At 68.6% G+C, this 20,987-nt stretch overlaps 2 protein-coding genes across 3 annotated transcripts; both read right to left on the bottom strand.

The window, feature by feature from the left end:
* Nucleotides 1-681: 681 nt before the first annotated feature.
* On the bottom strand, nt 682-3,684 carry S100A12 (S100 calcium binding protein A12). Its single transcript, XM_075907832.1, has 3 exons — nt 3,527-3,684; nt 3,000-3,164; nt 682-962 (listed from the first exon to the last, which is right to left on the bottom strand). The coding sequence occupies exons 1-3, from the start codon at nt 3,533-3,535 to the stop codon at nt 795-797; spliced, it is 342 nt and encodes a 113-aa protein (XP_075763947.1). The 5' UTR covers nt 3,536-3,684; the 3' UTR covers nt 682-794.
* A 25-nt stretch (nt 3,685-3,709) lies between these two features.
* On the bottom strand, nt 3,710-20,038 carry LOC142819606 (uncharacterized). Of its 2 annotated transcripts, none has more exons than XM_075907823.1 (5): nt 19,195-20,038; nt 18,495-18,605; nt 9,777-10,126; nt 4,812-4,902; nt 3,710-3,861 (listed from the first exon to the last, which is right to left on the bottom strand). In XM_075907823.1, the coding sequence occupies exons 1-5, from the start codon at nt 19,286-19,288 to the stop codon at nt 3,710-3,712; spliced, it is 798 nt and encodes a 265-aa protein (XP_075763938.1). In that variant the 5' UTR covers nt 19,289-20,038. The 2 variants fall into 2 exon arrangements, with proteins under 2 accessions (XP_075763938.1, XP_075763939.1); XM_075907824.1 differs by having other exon boundaries at nt 3,823-4,041.
* Between the last annotated feature and the right edge of the window lie 949 nt (nt 20,039-20,987).

The raw sequence follows: 20,987 nt of genomic DNA, 5'->3' as shown, positions 1-20,987 counted from the left end.
CCTGCCCCTGCACCCTCCCTCCAACACAGACCCCACCCCCCGCCCCTGCACCCTCCCTCCAACACAGACCCCACCCCCCTGCCCCTGCACCCTCCCTCCAACACAGACCCCACCCCCCGCCCCTGCACCCTCCCTCCAACACAGATCCCACCCCCCCTGCCCCTGCACCCTCCCTCCAACACAGACCCCACCCCCCGCCCCTGCCCCCTCCCTCCAACACAGACCCCACCCCCCACCCCTGCACCCTCCCTCCAACACAGACCCCACCCCCCTGCCCCTGCGTCCCGGCAGTCCCCTCCCCGACCGTGAGGTGGCTGGTTTCCCCTGTGGGTCGGCAGCCCCCAACCCCAGAACGGTGCCAATTGCTCAGGCCGGCTTGGTCCCTTCCAGGTTCACTCTGGTCCTGCCCCCCAGGGGTGGGAGGACACGGGGGCGCCCGGGGGGGCAGAGAGCTAGTGAACAAGCCGGCAGGGCCCCGGCCTGCCACGGGGCAGGGCCTGTAAGAAACTGGACCTGCCTTTCCCCACCGACTTTGCCCCTCTTCCTGCCCCTCCCTGGGGCGCACACGCCCCCCGGGAATGCCCATCGCCCCAGAGAAACTGCCTCGCCAAGACAGCAGCCCCCGGCCTGGCGGCCCCGCGGGGAGGAGCCGGCCCGGCAAGGAAAGGCAACAGGCTCGGAGACCGTCACAGCAAATCTTTATTGGCTCGCGGCCGAAGCAGCCGCCAGGAATCGCAGCCCGGGGCAGCGTCTGGCTCCATGGGCCTGGCCCCGCCGGCGTGGGGCACCCGGGCCTAGTGCTGATGCTGCTGCTGCTGCCCGTCGCCCTCGTGGAGGTGGTCGTGCGTGGCCACGGTCACCCGGCAGATCAGGACCATGAACTCCCCGAAGCTGAGCTGCTGGTCCCGGTTCTTGTCCAGCTCTCTGAACAGGCTGTCGACGGTGCTTTTGTCCTTTAGATTCTGTAGGATACCGGGGGGGGGTCAGCTGCCGCCAGCTCCTTGCCCGGAGAGATGGGGGGACCCAGGAAGTGCCCGGCCGGCAGCCCCCCAGGACCCTCGGCACGGAGCCGGGGGACAGGAGACTGAAGGGCGAGGCCAGGCTGGCCGTGCCCGTGGGCTGAGTGGCCCGGTGATTGGGGTGCAGGAGTAGGAGCCTCTTCCGGCCGGCTCCGCCCCTCGGTTCCCCCGGGACAAAGCTCCCAGCCCCCCGGAGAGCCCCCTGGAAGCTGCAGCTTCTAATCCCCGGGTGTCCCCTTCCACCTCCCGCTCCACCTGCTACCTGGCGTCTTCAGCCCTGTCCCCCGAGTCCAGCCCAGACTGGCTCTGCGCACTTCGCACGGCAGCCTGGCTCCGGGCATTCCTGAGGTTTCCAGGGGCATCGCCAAGGAGCCCGGTGTCATTTTCCCCAGGGGAAACTGAGGCACGGAGCAAGCAGGGGCTTGCCCAAGGTCAGCGTCAGAGCGAGGAGGGGAGCCGAGACCTCCTGAGTCCCTCCGGTGGGCGGCCAACTGTGCCGCAGCAGGGGAGAAGGGGAGCTTGGAAGACACGGAGGGCCAGGGCGCAGGAGCAGGGCAGGAGGACATGCAAAGCCCACGAGTGCAGCGGATCCCCAGAAACCCCTCCGTGATGGGGGGCGCCCCAGACACTCTGCCAGGGACCCGCACCTGGCTGCCAACCCGAGCAAACCCGGCTCCCCACGGGCACGGCCCCACGGCTGCCCGCCAAGCTGCAGTCCCCTGCGGCAAGTCAAACACCCGGGGCCTGGGGAGCCAGAGGGAGGCGGGGAAAGACCCCGAGCCGCCCCATGGCCCCCGCCTGGTGCGACTGACACCTGGCCCTGAACTGCGCTCCGCTTTCCAGGACCCCGGCCGCGGCGCACCAGCCTCACGCCCTCCCTCGCGCCCTGGCAGACCCGGCGCCCCCCACGGGCCAGCCTCGCGCCCTCCCTCGTGCCCTGGCAGACCCGGCGCCCCCCACGGGCCGGCCTCGCGCCCTCCCTCGCGCCCTGGCAGACCCGGCGCCCCCCACGGGCCGGCCTCGCGCCCTCCCTCGCGCCCTGGCAGACCCGGCGCCCCCCACGGGCCAGCCTCGCGCCCTCCCTCGTGCCCTGGCAGACCCGGCGCCCCCCACGGGCCAGCCTCACGCCCTCCCTCGTGCCCTGGCAGACCCGGCGCCCCCCACGGGCCGGCCTCGCGCCCTCCCTCGCGCCCTGGCAGACCCGGCGCCCCCCACGGGCCGGCCTCGCGCCCTCCCTCGCGCCCTGGCAGACCCGGCGCCCCCCACGGGCCGGCCTCGCGCCCTCCCTCGCGCCCTGGCAGACCCGGCGCCCCCCACGGGCCGGCCTCGCGCCCTCCCTCGCGCCCTGGCAGACCCGGCGCCCCCCACGGGCCGGCCTCGCGCCCTCCCTCGCGCCCTGGCAGACCCGGCGCCCCCCACGGGCCGGCCTCGCGCCCTCCCTCGCGCCCTGGCAGACCCGGCGCCCCCCACGGGCCGGCCTCGCGCCCTCCCTCGCGCCCTGGCAGACCCGGCGCCCCCCACGGGCCGGCCTCGCGCCCTCCCTCGCGCCCTGGCAGACCCGGCGCCCCCCACGGGCCGGCCTCGCGCCCTCCCTCGCGCCCTGGCAGACCCGGCGCCCCCCACGGGCCGGCCTCGCGCCCTCCCTCGCGCCCTGGCAGACCCGGCGCCCCCCACGGGCCGGCCTCGCGCCCTCCCTCGCGCCCTGGCAGACCCGGCGCCCCCCACGGGCCGGCCTCGCGCCCTCCCTCGCGCCCTGGCAGACCCGGCGCCCCCCACGGGCCGGCCTCGCGCCCTCCCTCGCGCCCTGGCAGACCCGGCGCCCCCCACGGGCCGGCCTCGCGCCCTCCCTCGTGCCCTGGCAGACCCGGCGCCCCCCGCACAGCACTGGCCCCACCAGGCCGGCCTCACGCCCTCCCTCGTGCCCTGGCAGACCCGGCGCCCCCCGCACAGCACTGGCCCCACCAGGCCGGCCGCGCTCACCTTCAGGAAGTTGGCCAGCTGCTTGTCGATCAGCTGCTTGAGCTCCCCCTTGGTCAGGGTGTCGAAGTGCCCCACGCGCTTGGAGTACTCGTGGAACACGTTGATGATCTGCTCCATGGCTTTCTCCAGCTCCGAGAGGTTGCCCTTGATGGTCTGGGTCACCTGCTACAGAAGCAGCGGGATTGAACCAGGGGAGAAACGTGCCGGGGTCGCGGGCGGAGCAGGGAGGAGGCGCCGGGAGCCACGCTCCACGGCCCCTCCAGCTGGCCCGCGCCGGGTGCGCCAGGCCGGGGGGAAGCGTCCGAAGCCGCGTGCACCACGGGGGGAGGGGGGTGGCCCTCACCAGCCCCACGTGGAGCGGCCACGCGAGCTCTGGAAGCCGCTCCCAGGAACTGCCCCGTTTCCCCCGCCGCCGGGCCTCGTGCCCACGGACACGGCAGGAGGAAAGAGGCTGGACCCAGGCTCTGCGCAGGACAAGCCCCCCCGCCGCACGCTGCACAGGACAGCGCTCGTGCGTCTGCACTTACCTGACTCATGGTGCAAGGGACGTGCGAGCGACACCCAGGTGCGAGGAAGAAGGCTGAATGCGGGCGGCCAGGAGAGACCCCGTTTTATAGCCTGCCCGGCGCGCGGCTCCGTCCCCCCCGAGTTGTGAAATGTCGCTGCCTCACCTGATTGCAGGCCAGGCCGTTGCACACCCCGGGCGTTGCTCAAGGCTGCGGTGCGGCCCCGTACGCAGCATTCCTGTGGCTTCTGCTGCAATGCCGCCGGGAGCCCAGCGCCCCTCCAGCCTGCCCCCACTTCCTCCTGCCTCTGCCTCGTGTTGCAGCTGGCTCGGCCGGGGCGCAGCCTGGGCCGTGGGCTTGGGGGCAGGGGAGGGGTGTGAGAGCGGGGCTAAGGAACGGGCCTCCGGGGTCCCCTCGCGCCCGTCTTCCCGCAGCAGGCGGGGGTGGCAATGGGCGACGCGGAGGAGGCCACGCGTGGGTCTCCCCCTGCACGGTGTCAATAGCACTGCGAGCCCTGGGGGATCAGGGCGCCGCCCCTGGGGACATGGGGGGAGACGCCCAGAGCTTCGTGAGTGCCTGGGGGGTGGCCTGTCGGCCCTTGGCGCCGTGGCCCCATGTATTCCTGGAGAGGCCGAGTCCAGCCCCCCCCGGCGCCGGTTCAATTGTTTGTCTTATGACCCAGCTGAAGAAAATCGTTGGTGCCGCGACCCAACGTAACGTGACTGGCCTGTGAGCTCGGGGGGGGGGGGGGGCGGGAGGAGCTTTGGGGGGCAGGAGGGGGCTGGGGCAGGAGGGGCACCCAGTGCAGCAGGGGGGCTGTCACGGCTCTCAGGTGGTGCCCACACTTGGCCCGTCCGTCCCCGGGCAGGACCCCCCCTCCAGGGCAGGGACCCTCTCCTGGGGAGCCCCCCTCCCCTGGGGGTCTGCCCCTCCAGCCTCCGCCTCTCAAGGCCTCCAGCCGCTACCTCCGCCGTGAGCCCCCTCGGGGGTCCCCTCCCTCTGGCCCCAGGGTCTCCCCTCCCAGAGGGCCTAGCGCCCCCCTGTTCCCCAGCCCAGAGCGACTCCGGCCAGCACAGGACAGGGGGTCTATGGAGCTTTGGGCGCAGCAACGGATCCCTCAGGCCAGTCGGCCGGGGCCTCCGCCCGCACGTCAGCCTCCCTGCAGCCGGCTGAGTCCTGCCTGCTCCGCCCTCAGCCCCCGTCTCCCAGCAGAGCCCCCGGTACCCCCAGCCACAGCCCCTCCCCCGGCCATTGTCTCCTCCCCAGCTAACGGGGTCGTCTGGGCCCCTCTTCTCTGCCCCCCTACCTGCCCGATGTCTCTCGTCTGGCGGGACCGGCCGTGTCCTCTGAGCAGGGTCGGGGTCACCAGGCACCAGGCTCCAATTCTGGGCTGTTCCCTGAAACAACAAACTCCCAGTAACCTCCAGGCACTGAGCCCCCCTGTGTGCAACCCCCCTTGGACCCCCCAAAACTCCCCCCTTCCTCCCAGGGGCTAAGGCAGCTTCCTGCCTCTCCCGGCACCGCAGGCTCCCAGCCGGTGGGCGTGAGGGGCTAGTGCTCGGGGCAGGGGCAGTGCCCGGAGCCCTCTCCCCTAGGGGCCGGGCCTGCTGCCGGGTGCTTCTGGGGCGCAGCACAGTGTGCGGTGCCAGGGCAGGCAGGGAGCTGCCTCAGCCCCCCACAGCTCCCCTGGGCCCTCCAGCCACGAGCCCCAGGGCCCGACATCCCCCGCCCAGTGCTGGGGCGCGGCCCCTCGCTTGGAACCGCCGTGCTTGAGTGACTGGGGTGCAAAATGCCTTGGACAGGCTGCAGAATTCGTTCCCCCTCCCCCCGCTTCCTCCGCAAGGGAGTCCGGGTGAAAAGTGACCAGCGAGACGCAGGCCGGGCCAAGCCCTCCCTGGGCGGGGGGCCCCCGGGGCGGATGCGGGAATGTTTCTGGCTACGCTGGCTCAGGGCCCTTCTCCGTGAATTCCCTGGCCTCGCTTCTGGGGTCCCAGGGCCTGGCCCACGGGCGTTACGCTGCAGCAACTTGCACCTGCTTCTGGGGCGGCTGGCAGGGAGGGGTCCCGCACGGTGGCCGCCTGCACCCCAGGGGCTGGGGCCACGGAGCTGAGCCACGGAGCTGAGCCTCTGTGCTCTGCCGTGGGCCTGTGCCGGGCCCCAACACAGCACACGGGATCCAGCCGGCAGCGCCCGCCCCCGGACTCAGCCCCCGCTGCTGATGGGTGGGCCGCTCTTCGCAGTCGGGAGGCCTTATCTGACAGGCTCCAGGCAGAGAGCCAGCGGGTCAGAGGTCCGGTGCCAGCTGATCTCCCCGCAGCTCGGGTGCCCCACCTGTTAGACGAGGACACTTGTTCTAAGCCCTTGGGGCAGGGATTGTCCGATGGGCTCGGGGGTTGCCAGGTCCCTTCCCAGAACATCCCAAACAGGCAGGGAAAAATTGGTTGAGAAAAAAAAAAAGAGGTCGCTGCGCCTTTAAATGACTGCGCTCCTCTCCTCCTGCCCCCACAGACCCACCCGCCTCCCCTCGGGGCAAACAAAGGACACCGGACAGTGTGCACGTCCCGGGTTCTCTGGTTCCTTTCACCGGACACGCGGCCAAAACACGGAACTGGCGGAAACCGGACCCTGGGCGTGAGCACGGGCGCAGACCCGGAGCGACAGTCCCTGCCCCATAGGAGGGAAAGTGACTTACCCGTGGCCCACAGATTCCGTGGCAGGCTCAGGAACAGACCCCACCTCCCCTGAGCCGCCCGGGCGCTCGGGGGACACCACGCGGCGGCATTTGTGACGTAGTGGGGGGACCTGGCTGGGGCTGTGGTAACCCCACTGGCTGCTGTCGGTACCACGGCCCAGCAGGGCAGGGGGGAGTCACTATGCAAAGGGGGCTCCAAACCCGTCTGGCCAGCTACCCCCATGGAGAGGAACAAAGGAAGGGGGATGCCGCCCTGGCTGGGGGCAGGGCTGGAAGAGAGGTTAGTTTCTGTCTGGGAGCATGGAGGAGACAGCCAGGGAAAGGGGCTGGGATTTAGGGGCCCAGGCTCCCCCATCTCCAGGGGGGCTGAGGCGTCCTAGGCCTGCCCTGGAACCAGATTCCATCTGTGCTGGGCTGTACCCTGGAGAAGCAATAAACCCCCTCTGCTCTACTGGCTGGGGGAGTCTGTTCGTGCCACTACGGGGTGCAGGAGACGGGGGACCCCGACGCGCCGTCACAGCACTATATTGGGTGACAGCTGCTGTGAGCCTGCCCCTGTGCGGGTCACCCTGCCGTGGTTTGTACCCATTCCCCTGCCTGGCTCCTCGAGTCCCATTCTGTAGCAATTTGGCTGGGCACTGCCCCGGTACGTCGGTGTGGGCCTGAGCTCGGCCTGCGCCGCGCCGCCCGCAATTATCCGAGCCAGGAGCCGCCTGTTACCCAGCACGCCCTCGGGCTTCCCGCTCGCTCGCTCGCTCGCAGCCAGCCTGGAGCGGCCGGGCTGGGGGTTTCCAGGCTGTGGGTTGACTTATTGCCACAGCCCCTCCGCCGAGGTTGGCTCTGGGCTGCGTGCCAGGAAGGAAATGCGCCCCCCCCCCGCACACACAGGCAGGCGGGGGGCGCGCGCCGGCCTAGCACCGGGTGTTTCACAAGGTCTCCTTGAGGGGACCTGGCCCCGGCTACAAACAGGGCGGGGGAAGGGTGGACGGTCGTGGAGTCAGCCGGCTCCGGGTCTCGGCCCAGCTCGGCTGCCTGAAGCAAAGCGCCGCGGCCGAACGATCGAGGGGCCGGCGGGGGCTCGTGTCTGGCCCCTGGCTCTGTCTGCGCAGCGCCCAGCGTGAGAGCATCCTCGCCAGCCCTGGCCGCTGCTCCCCTCTGCCCCGAGCCCTGGGGACGTAGCCAGGCCGCACGCCGCGTTGGCCAGCACGGGCTTGGCAGAGGCTGGTTCCCAGGGGCTCAAGTGCAGTGAGGGGAGCAAGATGTGGCGGGGGTCAGGGAATTAAGCTGTAGCGGGGGGGACTTGGGCTGCAGTGGGGGGTTTGGGCTGCAAGGGGGGGTTGGGCTGCAGCGGGGGGGGGGTTGGGCTGCAAGGGGGGTTTGGGCTGCAAGGGGGGGTTGGGCTGCAGCGGGGGGGGGTTGGGCTGCAAGGGGGGTTGGGCTGCAGCGGGGGGGGTTGGGCTGCAAGGGGGGTTGGGCTGCAGTGGGGGGGTTGGGCTGCAAGGGGGGGTTGGGCTGCAGTGGGGGGTTTGGGCTGCAGTGGGGGGGGGTCTTGGGGCGGCCCCACATCAGGCCTTTTCATGGCACAATCCTGCCCCATGGTGACCAAGTGAGCCCGGCCTTTCCGACGCTGCATCTCGCCCGCCCTTGGCCTGCCAAAAAGGGGGCCGCCCGGCCCCAGGAGCAGCCTGCCTGGCCCAGGCCTGGGGGCCCCTCCGGCCCCGAAGCCCGTCTCTGCCCCGGCCAGCCCCTGCGGGAGCTCTAAGAGCCCCAGTTACAGAATAAGCGACCCCCCCAATTGGCTAAAGGCGCGAGGGGAGTTCAGACGGCGCCGGAGGCGGCACCCTGCACTGGCCAGCTCTTGCCGGGGAGAGACGGGGGGCAGTGGAGCTCTGGGGAGCTGGGAAGCGAGTCCCCCCCGCCGCCCCCCGCCACCAAAGCTGCTCCAAGACGAGGTCTCGGCTGCCCAGGGTCCCGGGACCAGCCGCCGCGTGGGGGAGTTGAGGCTGCGTCCCATGGATCCCGGTCCCTGCCCGGTCGCCGGTCGGGGGCCTCGCGGCGGGGCCGGATTCCACGCTCCCCGAAGCAGCGCCCCCATGGCAGAGCCTGTTGCCGTGGAGAGCGACGCACCGTGGGCAGCTCACCCGCCCGGCCTGCGCCGCTTCGCGTTCTGGGCTACGCTCCCGGTGCCTGCTGGGAGCAAAACGGTGCAGCGGGTGGCGATGGGTTCATGTCGTCCGTATCCCACAATGCACCCGTCTGCTGCCTCCCCACTGCTTGAGGTCAACGGGAAACGTCTTCTCCCGCCTTGTGGGGGCGTGGGCGTGTGTGCGGACGCCGGAGCGGCGCGAGCCAGGGTCCCGTTTTGCACCAGACCAGTGCGATGTTGATCTCTGCCCCGGTGCGCCGCATGGCGCAGGGTTTTGAGAGCGGACGCCTCCCACGGGCCCAGAGCCTTGGCCTTGGCCAACACCACGTCTACGTGAGCATACACTCGACCCGGCGTGGCGGGGAATCGCGCTACTCCTCGCGACAACAGGAGCGCCCACGCCGACGTCACGGCCCCGAAGGTCGATGCAACAGGGTCCGCAGCGCGGGCGCATCGGTCGGCCAATCGCCCTCGTGCGGCTACCTGCGCTGTAAACGCCTGGCGTGGACCAGGCCTGCATTGCGCACTGGTGGGAAGGGGCGACGCGCGCCCCGGCGCGGGAGCCGGGCCACAGGGCCTTGTGCACTAAAGATTGCGACCTCGTTTCACAACCGCACCGAACGGGAAGCCGCCACAGCTGGCAGGAGGCCCATTTCTCAACAGGCCTGTCAGCGACCCTCCCGTTGCAGCACTCGGGCCGAGCTTAGGAAACCGCGCCTGTCACGTCGCGTTCCGGGGCCCGGCCGGCGGGCAGGGAAGCGGCCGGGCTAAGGGAGAGGCAGCAGCATTCTTAGCAAGACTCGGCCGGCCGGGCCCTGCCGCCCTCCGCATGATTCTAATTCCTTTCTCCCGGCCTCGCCTGAATTGTTCGGCCTGTTTGCAGCCAGTACGCTGTCCGCGGCTAAGACGCAAGGCAGTGAGGCGCGACTGCATGCCATCCGCCAGGCACACCCCCAGCCAGACACAAAACACTGTTGTGATATCTGCATCAGGCATCTTCCATCCTGTCTGTCTCCCAGCACTGAATGTGCTTGGGCAGCCACCCAGGAGGGATTCAAATACCACCCCGCTGATTAGCCGAGCGCCCACAGCCGGCAGCCTGTGTTTCTCCTGGTGGTGCACACCCGCACGGGGCTTGGTGCGCAAAACAAAATTCATCCCACACATGGATAGGAAAATTTAGAGGGACCGTCACTGTGGGGTCATTTTTTTCCAAAGCAGCTCAACTCCCATATCGACACTAAACTAAACGGCCTTTATTTAGCCTCTTCTGGCCTCAACATCCATGAGTCTATGAACCGCAGCTCAAGGAAACCAGGGGGTTTGTCTTCTCAAATTCGGCTTCTCTGCGAGCTGACCCACACGGCCTGAGCTTGGGCCAGTGACTCCCCAGGGCGCTGCACATGCCCAAGGGGTAATGTAAATCTGCTCACCACGTCATGCCAAAGCCACCGTCCTGGCTGGCGTCTCCTGGCGCGGCGGCCGTACACGTAACAAGCTCTAATGATGCTTCCTGATCTCCTGCGACCATCCCATGTCCTTGCGTGGGTCATAGACGCGGATCGTTCACGTCTCACCGCAGCGCGGCCGAAAGGAACCTGTGTCCTGCAAATCGCCAGCTCATCCCTGGGATACTCCAGCGGACGGGGCTGGTGCGTCTGGTCCGGGAGGAGATTCTCAGGGGTCCGTGCGATCAGGGCGGTCGTCATCGTGAGCTCATTCAGGCCCAGGGCGTCCCGTACGCGCTGCAGCTGGGGTGGGGCGTTCGGGTGCTGCTGAAAGACTGTGGGAAGGGAGAAAATGGGATTAAGGGCCGCGGCCTCCGTGACGACGTGTCGGGGACCCCCCCGCCCTGCGCCCCCGTCCGCAGCCAGTCGGGACTGTCAGGCAGGCAGTAGCCTAGGAGGTTTTATTGGTTCTCAGAGACCCAGCGCAGCGCAGGCTGGATGTTCGCATAGGAGCCAGGGCAGCCTCAGTTCTCTTGGGGCGAAGGGGGTTCACAGGCCCCTGAGCCCCCCTGCCCTGGACCAGGGCTGGATTAAGGGCGGCTAGCCGGGCAGCTGCCCAGGGCGCCAACCTACGGGGGGGTGCCCAGGGCCAGCCCGAGCCATTTGCGCGCCTGGGGCCCTGGGAGCATGGCGCCGCCCCGGGAGTGCGACGCACGTGTGGCGCCACCCCAGGTACGCGGAGCAGCGCAGTGCTGCCCCCGCCTGACCTGGCAGCCCCACACGGTGCCCCCTACAATGGGGCGCCCCGGGTGGTAGCCCGGCTGGCCCGTACCTGGGGGCACCTGACGGCAGCTGTAAAGGGCACCGTGCGCGCGGCACCCCTTAGAACTGCCATCAGGCGCCCGGGGCCGATTGCGGCTGTAAGGTGCGCTGCGCGCTGGGGGGCGGGGCCATGCATGCGCCGTGTGCCCGGGGGCGGGGCCATGCATGCGCCATGTGCCCGGGGGCGGGGCCATGCATGCGTCGTGTGCCCAGGGGCGGAGCCATGCATGTGCCGTGTGCCCGGGCGCGGGGCCATGCATGCGCCGTGTGCCCGGGGGCAGAGCCATGCATGCGCCGTGTGCCCGGAGGCGGAGCCATGCATGCGCCGTGTGCCCGGGGGCGGGGCCATGCACGCGCCGTGTACCCGGGGGCGGGGCCATGCATGCATCGCGTGCCCGGGGGCGGAGCCATGCATGCGCCGCGTGCCCGGGGGCAGAGCCATGCATGCGCCGTGTGCCCAGGGGCGGGGCCATGCATGCGCCGTGTGCCCGGGGGCGGGGCCATGCATGCGTCGTGTGCCCGGGGGCGGAGCCATGCATGCGCCGTGTGCCCGGGGGCGGGGCCATGCATGCGCCATGTGCCCGGGGGCGGAGCCATGCATGCGCCGTGTGCCCGGGGCGGGGCCAGGCATGCGCCGTGTGCCCGGGGGCGGGGCCAGGCATGCGCCGTGTGCCCGGGGGCGGGGCCAGGCATGCGCCGTGTACCCGGGGGCGGGGCCATGCATCCGTCGTGTGCCCGGGGGCGGAGCCATGCATGCGTCGTGTGGCCATGCATGCGCCGTGTACCCGGGGGCGGGGCCATGCATGCGCCGTGTGCCCAGGGGTGGAGCCATGCATGCGCCGTGTGCCCGGAGGCGGGGCTATGCATGCGCCGTGTGCCCGGGGGCAGAGCCATGCATGCGTCGTGGACCCGGGGGCGGGGCCATGCATGCACCGTGTGCCCGGGGGCAGAGCCACGCATGCGTCGTGTGCCCGGGGGCGGGGCCACGCATGCGCCGTGTGCCCGGGGGCGGGGCCACACATGCGTCGTGTGCCCGGGGGCGGGGCCACGCATGCGTCGTGTGCCCGGGGGCGGGGCCACGCATGCGTCGTGTGCCCGGGGGCGGGGCCACGCATGCGTCGTGTGCCCGGGGGCGGGGCCACGCATGCGTCGTGTGCCCGGGGGCGGGGCCACGCATGCGCCGTGTACCCGGGGGCGGGGCCACGCATGCGCCATGTGCCCGGGGGCGGGGCCACGCATGCGCCGTGTGCCCGGGGGCGGGGCCACGCATGCGCCGTGTGCCCGGGGGCGGGGCCACGCATGCGCCGTGTGCCCGGGGGCGGGGCCATGCATGCGCCGTGTGCCTCGGGGCGGAGCCATGCATGCGTTGCCCGCCCGCTGCCCGGGGCGCAGGAATGGCTCGAGCCGGCCCTGCCCTGGACTTAGTCTGCTCTCGTCAGGCATCCCCCAACCCAGACTGCCCAGCTCCCAGCCACGGGTCACTCACCCCCCGGGCAGACACCCCCCTTCCTTTGTTCCAACTCCTTCCCCTGGCCAGGTGTGAAGCGGCTGGGCCATTGTCTATGTGCCTTGGCTCAGGAGCCCCCCATGTCCCGCTGGGCCCTGCCCGGACAGACACAGAGCAGCGCAGGATCGCAAACGCAGACAGCCCCCCCCACGTCACAGCCTCTGCCTGGGGGAGGCGTGAGGAGAGCGGAATGTCGAATGCCAGACGCGCCGCCTGGAAACCGGAGGGGCGAGGGTCCCTTTGGCCACCGCCGGACATTGTCCAGCGCGTCGTTTTCCATTCGTTAAGACGTCGCGCCTCCTTCGCAGAACACGCCCTCTGCGCCCCGCTTGCGGCTTTGCAACTGAACATTCCCTGGCTTTTTTAACAGGTCCTTAGCCATTTTTTTCAAGTTTTGTCTGGAAAATGGCGACCGGCGCCGCCATGAGAACGAGGGTGCGTCGACACGGCACCGTTATTTCGAGAGAACAAGGCGAGCGTCTACCCAAAGCACTGGAAAAGAACAGGCGGCCTATTCCGAAATCTGCAAACCTCATTCTGCGAGGAAGAACGCCCCCTCCGGAATAGCGATTCCCAAAGCAGACGTGTGTAGACGCCCACTGCTGCCACTTCGCAATCGCGCCTCCCCAGGGCCATTTGACGTGATTCCTCCCCCTGCCTCCTGGGGCTCTCTGTCGAGAGCGCATCTCCACTGAGCCGGCCTCGGACACATGACGAGGCTTCCCTGCCGTGTAGACGCGCTATTTCGAAATAAGAACATTCGGAAGAACTATTCCGGAATAGCTTATTTCGAAACAAGCGTGCAGAGCAGACGTGCCCTTATGCACCAAGGGGCTAAGCCAAGATTTCCTCCTGACCCGCCTGGGTCTCCAGGTAAAAGCCAGGGCTGCTACTGGCGCAAAGAGGCCAGCTGCAGCATGCACGGGTCCAACTGACACCCCCCACCCCGGCTTTCCTGAAGCGACTCCCAATTCGCACTGGCGTACCTGACGGCAGGATCGGGGCCAGGAGCACCCTAACATTAAATGAGGGGCAGACGCAGAGGCAGGACCCCGCAGTCCTTGCTGGGCCCAGCAATCTCCCCAAAAGCGCCCAGAGGCCGCGGGCCTGTGGCCATCCATGGGGCTATTCCAGATTGATCCGGGGCGGGTCAGGGCAGAGCAGAGGGAGGCTGCAGGCAGAGGGGAAAGACAAACCCAGCTCTGCTCGTAACGTACGACTGGCGGGGGATCGTTCTAGCTGACACTGACTTCACACCAGTGTAATTAGAACAGAACCTGGCCCACTGGCCCAGTGACCTGCCCCTTGGGGTGCCCTTCCCCGGCAGGCTGAGCCGAATCGCCCCGGCTCAGCTCCCCGTCAGCAAGTTCCCGGTTCTTCCTGGAACCCCCTTGGCGGCTTGTCCTGCTGCGGCCCCGGGCAGGAACGTCTGGGGAAGATTTCGAGGCTGGTTTCAATAGCCGCGCAGGCCAGCCAGCTCGGCGTCTGTCTGGAAAAACCGGACAGGGGAGAGTGGGGCCTGCCGCAGCCACTGACGAGGCTAAAACCGGGAGCCACCTCCCTCCCCCGCACACCTCCCCCTTCAGCGATAATTCAGAGGCAAAGAATCTCTAGTAGGAAAAGGCCGAGGGGCAGGCGCTGATGGGCAGGGCCCACAGACCCAGGTCATCGGCTGTAGGCCTGACCCTGCGCCCTCAGGGCCTGAAGCCATGAGCTGCTCCAGCACAAGGCAAAAGCAGCCGCCTCGCGCCCGCGTCTCCAGAACGAGCGTTTGTCTGGCTCCGTCTAGGGCTCCCCAGTGCCAGGCAGAGAGAGGAAGTGACGTCTCCTCCGTCAGCCTGCAGCCCAGGAACTCACTGTGCCTGGGTCCCGGCCCTGCCGCCCCAGGTCTGGGGGAGGCACCGGATGGAAGGCCAAGCGGGCAGAGGGATTCCTGGCGGCGGAGCCCAGGACCGGGAGGACGAGCCGATGCAAACTCACAACCAGGCGCAATTCTCTTTGGGCGTCTACACTCGCCCCCAGTTGGAACTGGTGCGGACGTCCCCTCGGAGAGCCCAGGGGGCTGGAGAATCGCAGAATCCTAGAACTGGCAGGGCCCTCGAGGGGTCGAGTCCAGCCCCGGCAGGACCCAGGGGAGGGACCCTAAGGTCCAGGGGCTGGTTGCAGCCCCCAGCGTGCCTGGATCCGGCCCCTGAGGCCCCTCAGCACTGGGGAGCCTGCGCTGGCCCTTCAGCCCCCCTGCCGCCTCTCCGCAGGGCTGGAGCGCACAGATCTACTGGCCTGGGCCCCCAGGCCCATGGGTGCGAGGGGAGCTGCCTACGGGCCGCACCCAGCGGGCACACGCAGACACGCCAGCGAGGTGCCCGGAAGGCCAAGGGGACCGAGCTGTGGTGACCGGCCCCTTCCAGGAGTCTTCAGGGCAGACCCAGGAGGCCGCCCCTGGACCCAGCAGCCCCAAGGCGGCAGTTTCCTCCTGGCAGGGACTGTTCTGCCCTTCCCCAGAGCTGAGGAGGATGGATCGGTTCATGGGCCGTCTCGTCTCCAGGGCATGGGGGGAGCAATCGCTGGCCTCCCCGGGGCTTTGTCCGGCTCTCTGGGCTTTCCTTTGTGGGCAGGAGGCCGGGGAGCCGACAGCCGCACCAGGCACCTGACAAGTTGTGGAGAGGGGGGCAGGGTTCCCTGGAAGCTAAGCACTCGGGTGGCTGCCCAGGACAGATCCGGGTGCCTCCCAGCTGACTGACAAAGTGCCCAGAGCTTCCCACAGCCGGCAGCGTGTTTCTAGTGGTGGTGCACGTCCGCATGTGCACAGAACAAAATTTATTCCACACATGGATAGGGGGAAAATAGAGGGACCAATAGAGGGGCGGCTCAGGCAGAAGGGGCAGGGCCAAGGCAGCCAGGCGGGAATGCCCCGCGCACACACACACCCCAAGCCCTCGGTGCCACCCAGAGCACCGCTCCGGCGGGCTGGAAAGGGCCCAGGCCTCCCGCCTCTGCCCCTGCCGTTCTGTGTCTCCCAGAGGAACCCACGGCTGCAGATTTCTGCAGGGCTGCGCCGTCGGCACCTTTCTTCACGTCCTGCCGCCAGGCTTGTGAAACGGCCCTTGTGTAACGGCTTGGGCCACGCGCCGCTCCCGGAACGTGCCGGGTGCAGGGCGGGGAAGCTGGCCAGGCGCGTCGGAAATCAAATCGCCCCGGGGTGGGCTAGAAGCACCGTAAGCACAGCCCCGAGCCACAGCCGGAGGGAGCTAGGCCCTGCCCTTCCAACCGCGCGGGACGCTGCCACGAAGGAGCCACGCGCCACGAGGGGCGGCGCCCGATACAGGAGCCCTGTTACGCCAGGACCACCTGCGCTGGTGTGTGGCTCCGGGCCGCGGGGCTGGGCTGCCGAGCAGGGTTAGCCGCAAGCTCCCTACCCGGAGACGCTGCCGGGCCACGTCTGCCAGATCGACTGGCTGCCCCAGAAAGCAGAAGCCCCTTGGCCCATCCTGGCTGCCGCTAGACCGGGGAGCTTGTCCTAGAATCAGGGGACACTGGGGCTGGAAGGGGCCTTGAGAGGCATCGTGTCCAGTCCCCGGCCCTCACGGCAGGACCCAGCACCGCGTAGAGCATCCCTGGCAGGTGTGTGTCCAGCTCTTCTGCATCCCCAGGGACGGAGATTCCACAACCCCCAGGCACCGTATCCCCGTGTTTCACCCCCCACAGGCAGGAAGCTTTTCCTAACGTCCAACCTCAACCTCCCCTGCTGCACTTTCAGCCCCTTGCTCCTTGTCCGGTCCTCAGAGGCCGAGGGGACCAATGTTTCTCCCTCCTCCTTGTAACGCCCCTTTAGACGCCTGCAACCTGCTCTCCTGCCCTTAAAGGGTTGACACCGTTTCATTGCGTTTATGACTCCAGATCAGACCAAGGGGGAGGCAGTGTTGCCTAGTGGGAGAGCACTAGACTGGGGCTCAGACAACTAGAACTCTATTTTTTGGGCCAAGGGCCCTGACCCCCATCACCACCCCCAAGCCAGCGAGACTGACTCCCCGCGCAGCCCCGCTCTGTCCCTCCAACCCGCCCACACCTTTGTCCAGGTGTCACCTGGTCCCACCTCCGCCTCCCCGGCTTGTGCTACAGCGAGCATCAGCCACTGTGGACGTGCTGGGCTGGAAAGCCTCCCCTAAGCGAGTCACACTCCAAATTCCCACCCCCGACCAGGCACCGGCGCAGGGTCCGGGGAAACTGAGGCACACACGGGGGGTTCCTCCAGGCCGGACGAAATCACTCGCAACAGAGCAGAGCGAACGGCGTCGGTGCGATCCCCACGGGGCACACCCAGGGGAGCTGCTCCTCCCCTCCCTTCCGCGGAACACGCCTCCGCCCGCCGGCCAGGCCTTGGCCCCATCTCCGGCTCTCGGCTGCTGGCTGCGTGGGGGGAGCTGGGTGCACAGGGATGCGCGGCGGGTGGGGAATCACCTGCTGATGTGCAGCGTTGCTGCCCCCTAGCGACGCGTCCCAGCGTCCCCGGCCTTGGCACAGACGGGCGCTGGGCCCTGGAGCCTGGCCGCTCCCTCCCCTTGCCAGCGTGCAGGGGACCCTGGGCACTGGTGGGGGGGGTCTGCTCTGTGACCCGGGTCCCCCTGCGCTGGGCTGCGATTCCCATGGACTCACCCACGTGGGGATTGGCCCAGACACCCCGGCCCAGCCTGGGCAGGGAACAAGGCTCTTCCCAGGGGAGACAAAGGGAGGGAGGGGGAGACGCCACCCGGCTGGGGGCAGGGCTGGGAGGGAGGCAGGTCCTGGCTGGGAACCATGAAGGGGACAGACTAAGCTGGGGGCTGAGGGTCTGGGGGGCGATGGATCCCCTCCCCCAAGGGTCTGAGGCTGCCGGGCCCTGACTCCTGGAGCCACGTCCCGTCTGTGCTGGGCTGTACCCGGAGGAGCGATGACCCCCCCGTTCTACTGGCCGGCGGGGTCTGTTCTGGCTGCTCCGGGGTGCAGGATCGGGGGGTCCCCGACGCGCCGTCACAGCTGATCTCCCCGAGGGGCGGCATCACCCCAGGCCCTGCACGGATCCATGGAGGGGGCAGAATATTAACCCCCCCCCCAAGGCGCACTAGCTTTGGGCACCCTCCCAGGGCAGCCGGTGGAGGGTCCCCGGTGCCATCCCGGCTCGAGCCATTCCTGCGCCCCGGGCGCACGACATGCCTGGCCCGCCCCGGCGTGCTGCGCACCTTGCAGCTGCAATCGGGCGTGTGGCCCCTTAGAGCTGCCATCAGGCGCCCCCCATAGGTCGCTAGCCCCCCGCTTAATCCGGCCCGGCCCGGTGCTGGCACAGAGCCAGGAGGGCGCCGAGAAATGAGGTGCAGCGCCGTGAATTGTCCCACCGCGCGGGCAGGCGCCCCGGAGCGATCCCGCGAGTCCTGCTGGACGTTCCCTCCCCTCCCTGTGGCCGAGGGGAGCTTTGCTCATACGCCAGAGGGCAAAGGAACGCCCCGCCCATCGCCCCGGCCTTCCCGCCGCACCCACTGCCCCATGGGGCGCCAGCCGGGGTCCCCGGCCAGCAGCAGTGGAGTCTGGGCCTCCCGACCCCGGCTCTCCCCGTCCCGGGCGCCTCCCCGCCACGCAGAGCAGTTGGCAGCAGGGAAAACGATTCGCCCCCCCGCCAGCGCGGCCCGCGGGGGCGCTCAGACCCGCCCAGCTGCTCTGTAGGGGTGTGGCCAGGGTGCGCGGGGCCAGGGCAGGCGCGCACGGGGGAGCGGCCCCGGGGCGGCTCTAACTTGCCCCAGAGGCTGGGGAGTGCAAAGACTCCAGCCCTTCCTGCCCTGCCACCACGCGGCCCCGTGCCAAGGCCAGGAAGGGAGCCGAGCCCTTGGAATCAAGTCGTTCCCAACATCCCTGGGCCGGGCACCCACCAGCTGCCCCCAGGCTCACCCCGCTTGATGCCCCCAGGAACGGCCCCTGCTCGGAGATCTGGGCCCAGCTACAGGAAACCCCAACAGGAAGCAGCGCCCCTGGGCCCCTTTGCCTCCCCTCCCCTCCCCTCCCCATGCACAGACACACGGTTCTCGCCGGACTCCCGTGCATGGATGCAAATGGGAATCCCCCCCTCCCCCCAAGCTGGCTATATGGTCCAAAGCAGAAGGGGATTGGAAGCCCCTGCCTCCCCCCCGACAAACGTCAGGGTTTCCCAGGGGTGAGGGAGTCGGGTGCTGAGAACATTTCATTTCTATTGTGATTTTTATTTTTTGTAATAAACTAAACAATGAAAAGACCCCAGAATGCCCTGGGCCAAACAACGCTTCCCTCCCAGCTTCTGCTGCAGCAAACCCGGGTCAAACTGGAGCCGTTCCCAAAGACGGGTTTCAAGGCGCCGCATTGTACAGACTTACCCATCTCTCGGGACACCTCCTCCCTGGCCTGGGACCGGAGTCGTTCCCGGGAGCGGTCGCCCTTCAGAGCCCGCGACTCAGACGGGACAAGCCAGACCCGCCGTTGGGTATCTGAATGGGAGACAGTTTTGTCCAGTGTCTATTTCCTGGTTACAGATTCGTGGCGATCGGCGCAGGGAGCGAACGCTGAACCTGAGCGGTAGCGCGGGGAATGGACTGGAGGGGACGAACGAGGTGCGGTTCCAAACAAACCCAGGCGGTGTGTTTATTTGTAGGCCTAGTTCAGATAGAGGGAGCCTATTTGTGTGTCTGTGCACATACACGCGTGTGCACACACACGCGCGCACACACGTGCACAGACGCGTGCACACACACATGCACACACACGCGCACACATGCACAGACACATGCACAGACGCGTGCACACACACACGCACACACGTGCACACACATGCACACACACGCACACGCGCACAGACACATGCACACACATGCACGCACACGCGCGCACACACGCGCGCACACACATACACACTGTGTGGCACAAAAAATGACACAGAAAACAAATCCAAACTCTCTACAAAACTTGAACTAAGCCCAGGTGCCACATTGCTGTCGCTAACACGCGACCGGTCGTGCTGGCTGGGAGCCCGCGCTTGGGTGAGCGGGAGGAAATGAGAGCGGCTCTTGGCAAAGCCACCTGGGTACGAGTGTCGCCTTCTCTTTTCTGGAGCTGTTTCGCGTCGGGTTCCCAAAACCCCAGCAGTGACAATGCGTCTGCGCTGCTGCCGCATTGAGCCTCTGCGGCGGGAACCCCTCCCCCTGCACCGGGGTCACCTCCTCCTGAAGTCAACCGTGGAGCCAGGCCAGGGCTCGCAAAGGCCCCCGCCCCCGTCCGTCAGCACGGGACCAGCTCAGGCCTCGGCGCCGGCCCGACGCGCGTTTCCAGCCCGTGTGGCTGCACAGAGGCTTGAAAACCTGCTCGCTGAAGCCCCCAAAGCGACGTGGCCGGCAGCAGAACCCCTCGAGCAAGAGGTTTGAAGTCTCGTCGCTCTTTCAGCCTCGCTCATGGTATTGAGGGTGTGCAAAGGGCCCGCCTCTCGCGAGCGCCCCGTGGGGCCACAGGCCTGCGCCCCCCGGCCCCTCCGCCCTGACTGGAAGCGGAGGGGTCCCAGGAGGCCTTTCTGGTGGGTCTCCTGGGACCAGACTTCTTTTTTGTAGCTGCTGGGGGTTGGGGGGAAACCCAGGCCTGGTCACCCGTAACAAGCGGCTGCCCCATAAGTGTCTCTGTGGTCCGCTGCTACCCGGGCCACTTCCCCCGGAAGCTGCTCCGTCCAGCCCCCTCTCTTGGGGCTTTGAGGGCAAGTTCTCGCCACATGTTCCGCAATCTGTGGTCGTCTATCAAAGCCTGACATCAGCCACCGGCCCTGGACTTCAGCCAGAGTCAAATCCAGTCCCGCTCGGAGCTGTCTGAGCTGCCACTGTCTTCCCAGTCACCCCCTGGGACTGGCTGGGTCAAGCTCCTGCAAGGAAGGGCCAAGCCCTGGCCCTGCAGCTTCTTTTATATCAGCTGGCTGGGCCCTGATTGGCTGCCACAGAAGCAGCCACTCTAGTCTGCTTGGAGGACCTCTCTTCTGCTCTTTTGCCTGGGGTGGGGTATGGCAAGGCCACCAGCCTCCAGCAGGGGGCGTCAGACCTAGCCCACCCCATCCCTGTGATTCTATGAGTCTCTGGAGGTGTGGCCGGGGGAGGGAGTCAGGCCCCCCCCCCCCCCCCCCCGTCTGTGCGACTTCGGCTGGGCTGGCACCCAGTGCTCACAAAAAGAGCTCGTTTCCGGGTACAGGAGCCGGCCCATCCCTCCCTCCTCCCCGTATCTTGTGTCTGTCGCCGTTCCCGGAATCCTCATCCCAAAACATCAGCCCCCAGGCAACTGCACCGCCAGGAAAGGCCGACGTGGCCCGGAGGGCTGCGGCAGCTGGCGCCCCAGGCGGAACACGCGATCGGCGCCCCCGCCTGCACGGCCGCCAATGACATGACGTCACCGTGGGGCGCCCCATGGAAGGCGACGGCCGAGTCGGCCGATACTGGCGGGCCGCCCCTGCAGATGGCGACTCCCCTCGCACTGCTCAGGCAGGGGGGGGTGAATCGGAGAGCTCCCCGGCAGCACGGGGCTCTGCTCCTTCCAAACCCGCCCCGGGGCTCCCCTGGGCTCCCCTCAGGACCAGAAGCCAGCCTGGCCCATCAGCCCGTTTCCTTGCACAGCTGGGCAGCGCTTACAGACACCGGCCAGTAGGGGGCACCCACAGCCCACACAGCAACCAGTGACTGGCCGGGGGGGGGGCCAGGGCCACACGAGTAGACAGGCCCCCCCCCCGAGTGTACAGCCCCCCCCCGAGTGTACAGCCCCCCCCACACACACTATGTCACAACCCATCCCCCACCTCTCCTCAGACACCCCAGTGCTCCCTGTGCCCCCCAGCCCCCCTCACACAG

The sequence above is a fragment of the Pelodiscus sinensis genome, chromosome 24, assembly GCF_049634645.1.
Source record: "Pelodiscus sinensis isolate JC-2024 chromosome 24, ASM4963464v1, whole genome shotgun sequence".
NCBI classification, from domain to species: Eukaryota; Metazoa; Chordata; order Testudines; family Trionychidae; genus Pelodiscus; species Pelodiscus sinensis.
This window is presented reverse-complemented; position numbering and strand designations above follow the sequence as displayed.

What these genes read in the sequence shown, in the direction of transcription:
- S100A12 (XM_075907832.1), bottom strand. An exon ending in AGCTGGCCAACTTCCTGAAG is followed by an intron (nt 963 to 2,999) that starts GTGAGCGCGGCC and finishes GGTATCCTACAG; the next exon opens with AATCTAAAGGACAAAAGCAC.
- LOC142819606 (XM_075907823.1), bottom strand. Translation starts at nt 19,288, where the DNA reads ATGCGGCAGCAGCGCAGACGCATTGTCACTGCTGGGGTTTTGGGAACC. An exon ending in GGAGGTGTCCCGAGAGATGG is followed by an intron (nt 10,127 to 18,494) that starts GTAAGTCTGTAC and finishes CCCTTCCCACAG; the next exon opens with TCTTTCAGCAGCACCCGAAC. An exon ending in GGTGGCTTTGGCATGACGTG is followed by an intron (nt 4,903 to 9,776) that starts GTGAGCAGATTT and finishes TTGTTGTTTCAG; the next exon opens with GGAACAGCCCAGAATTGGAG.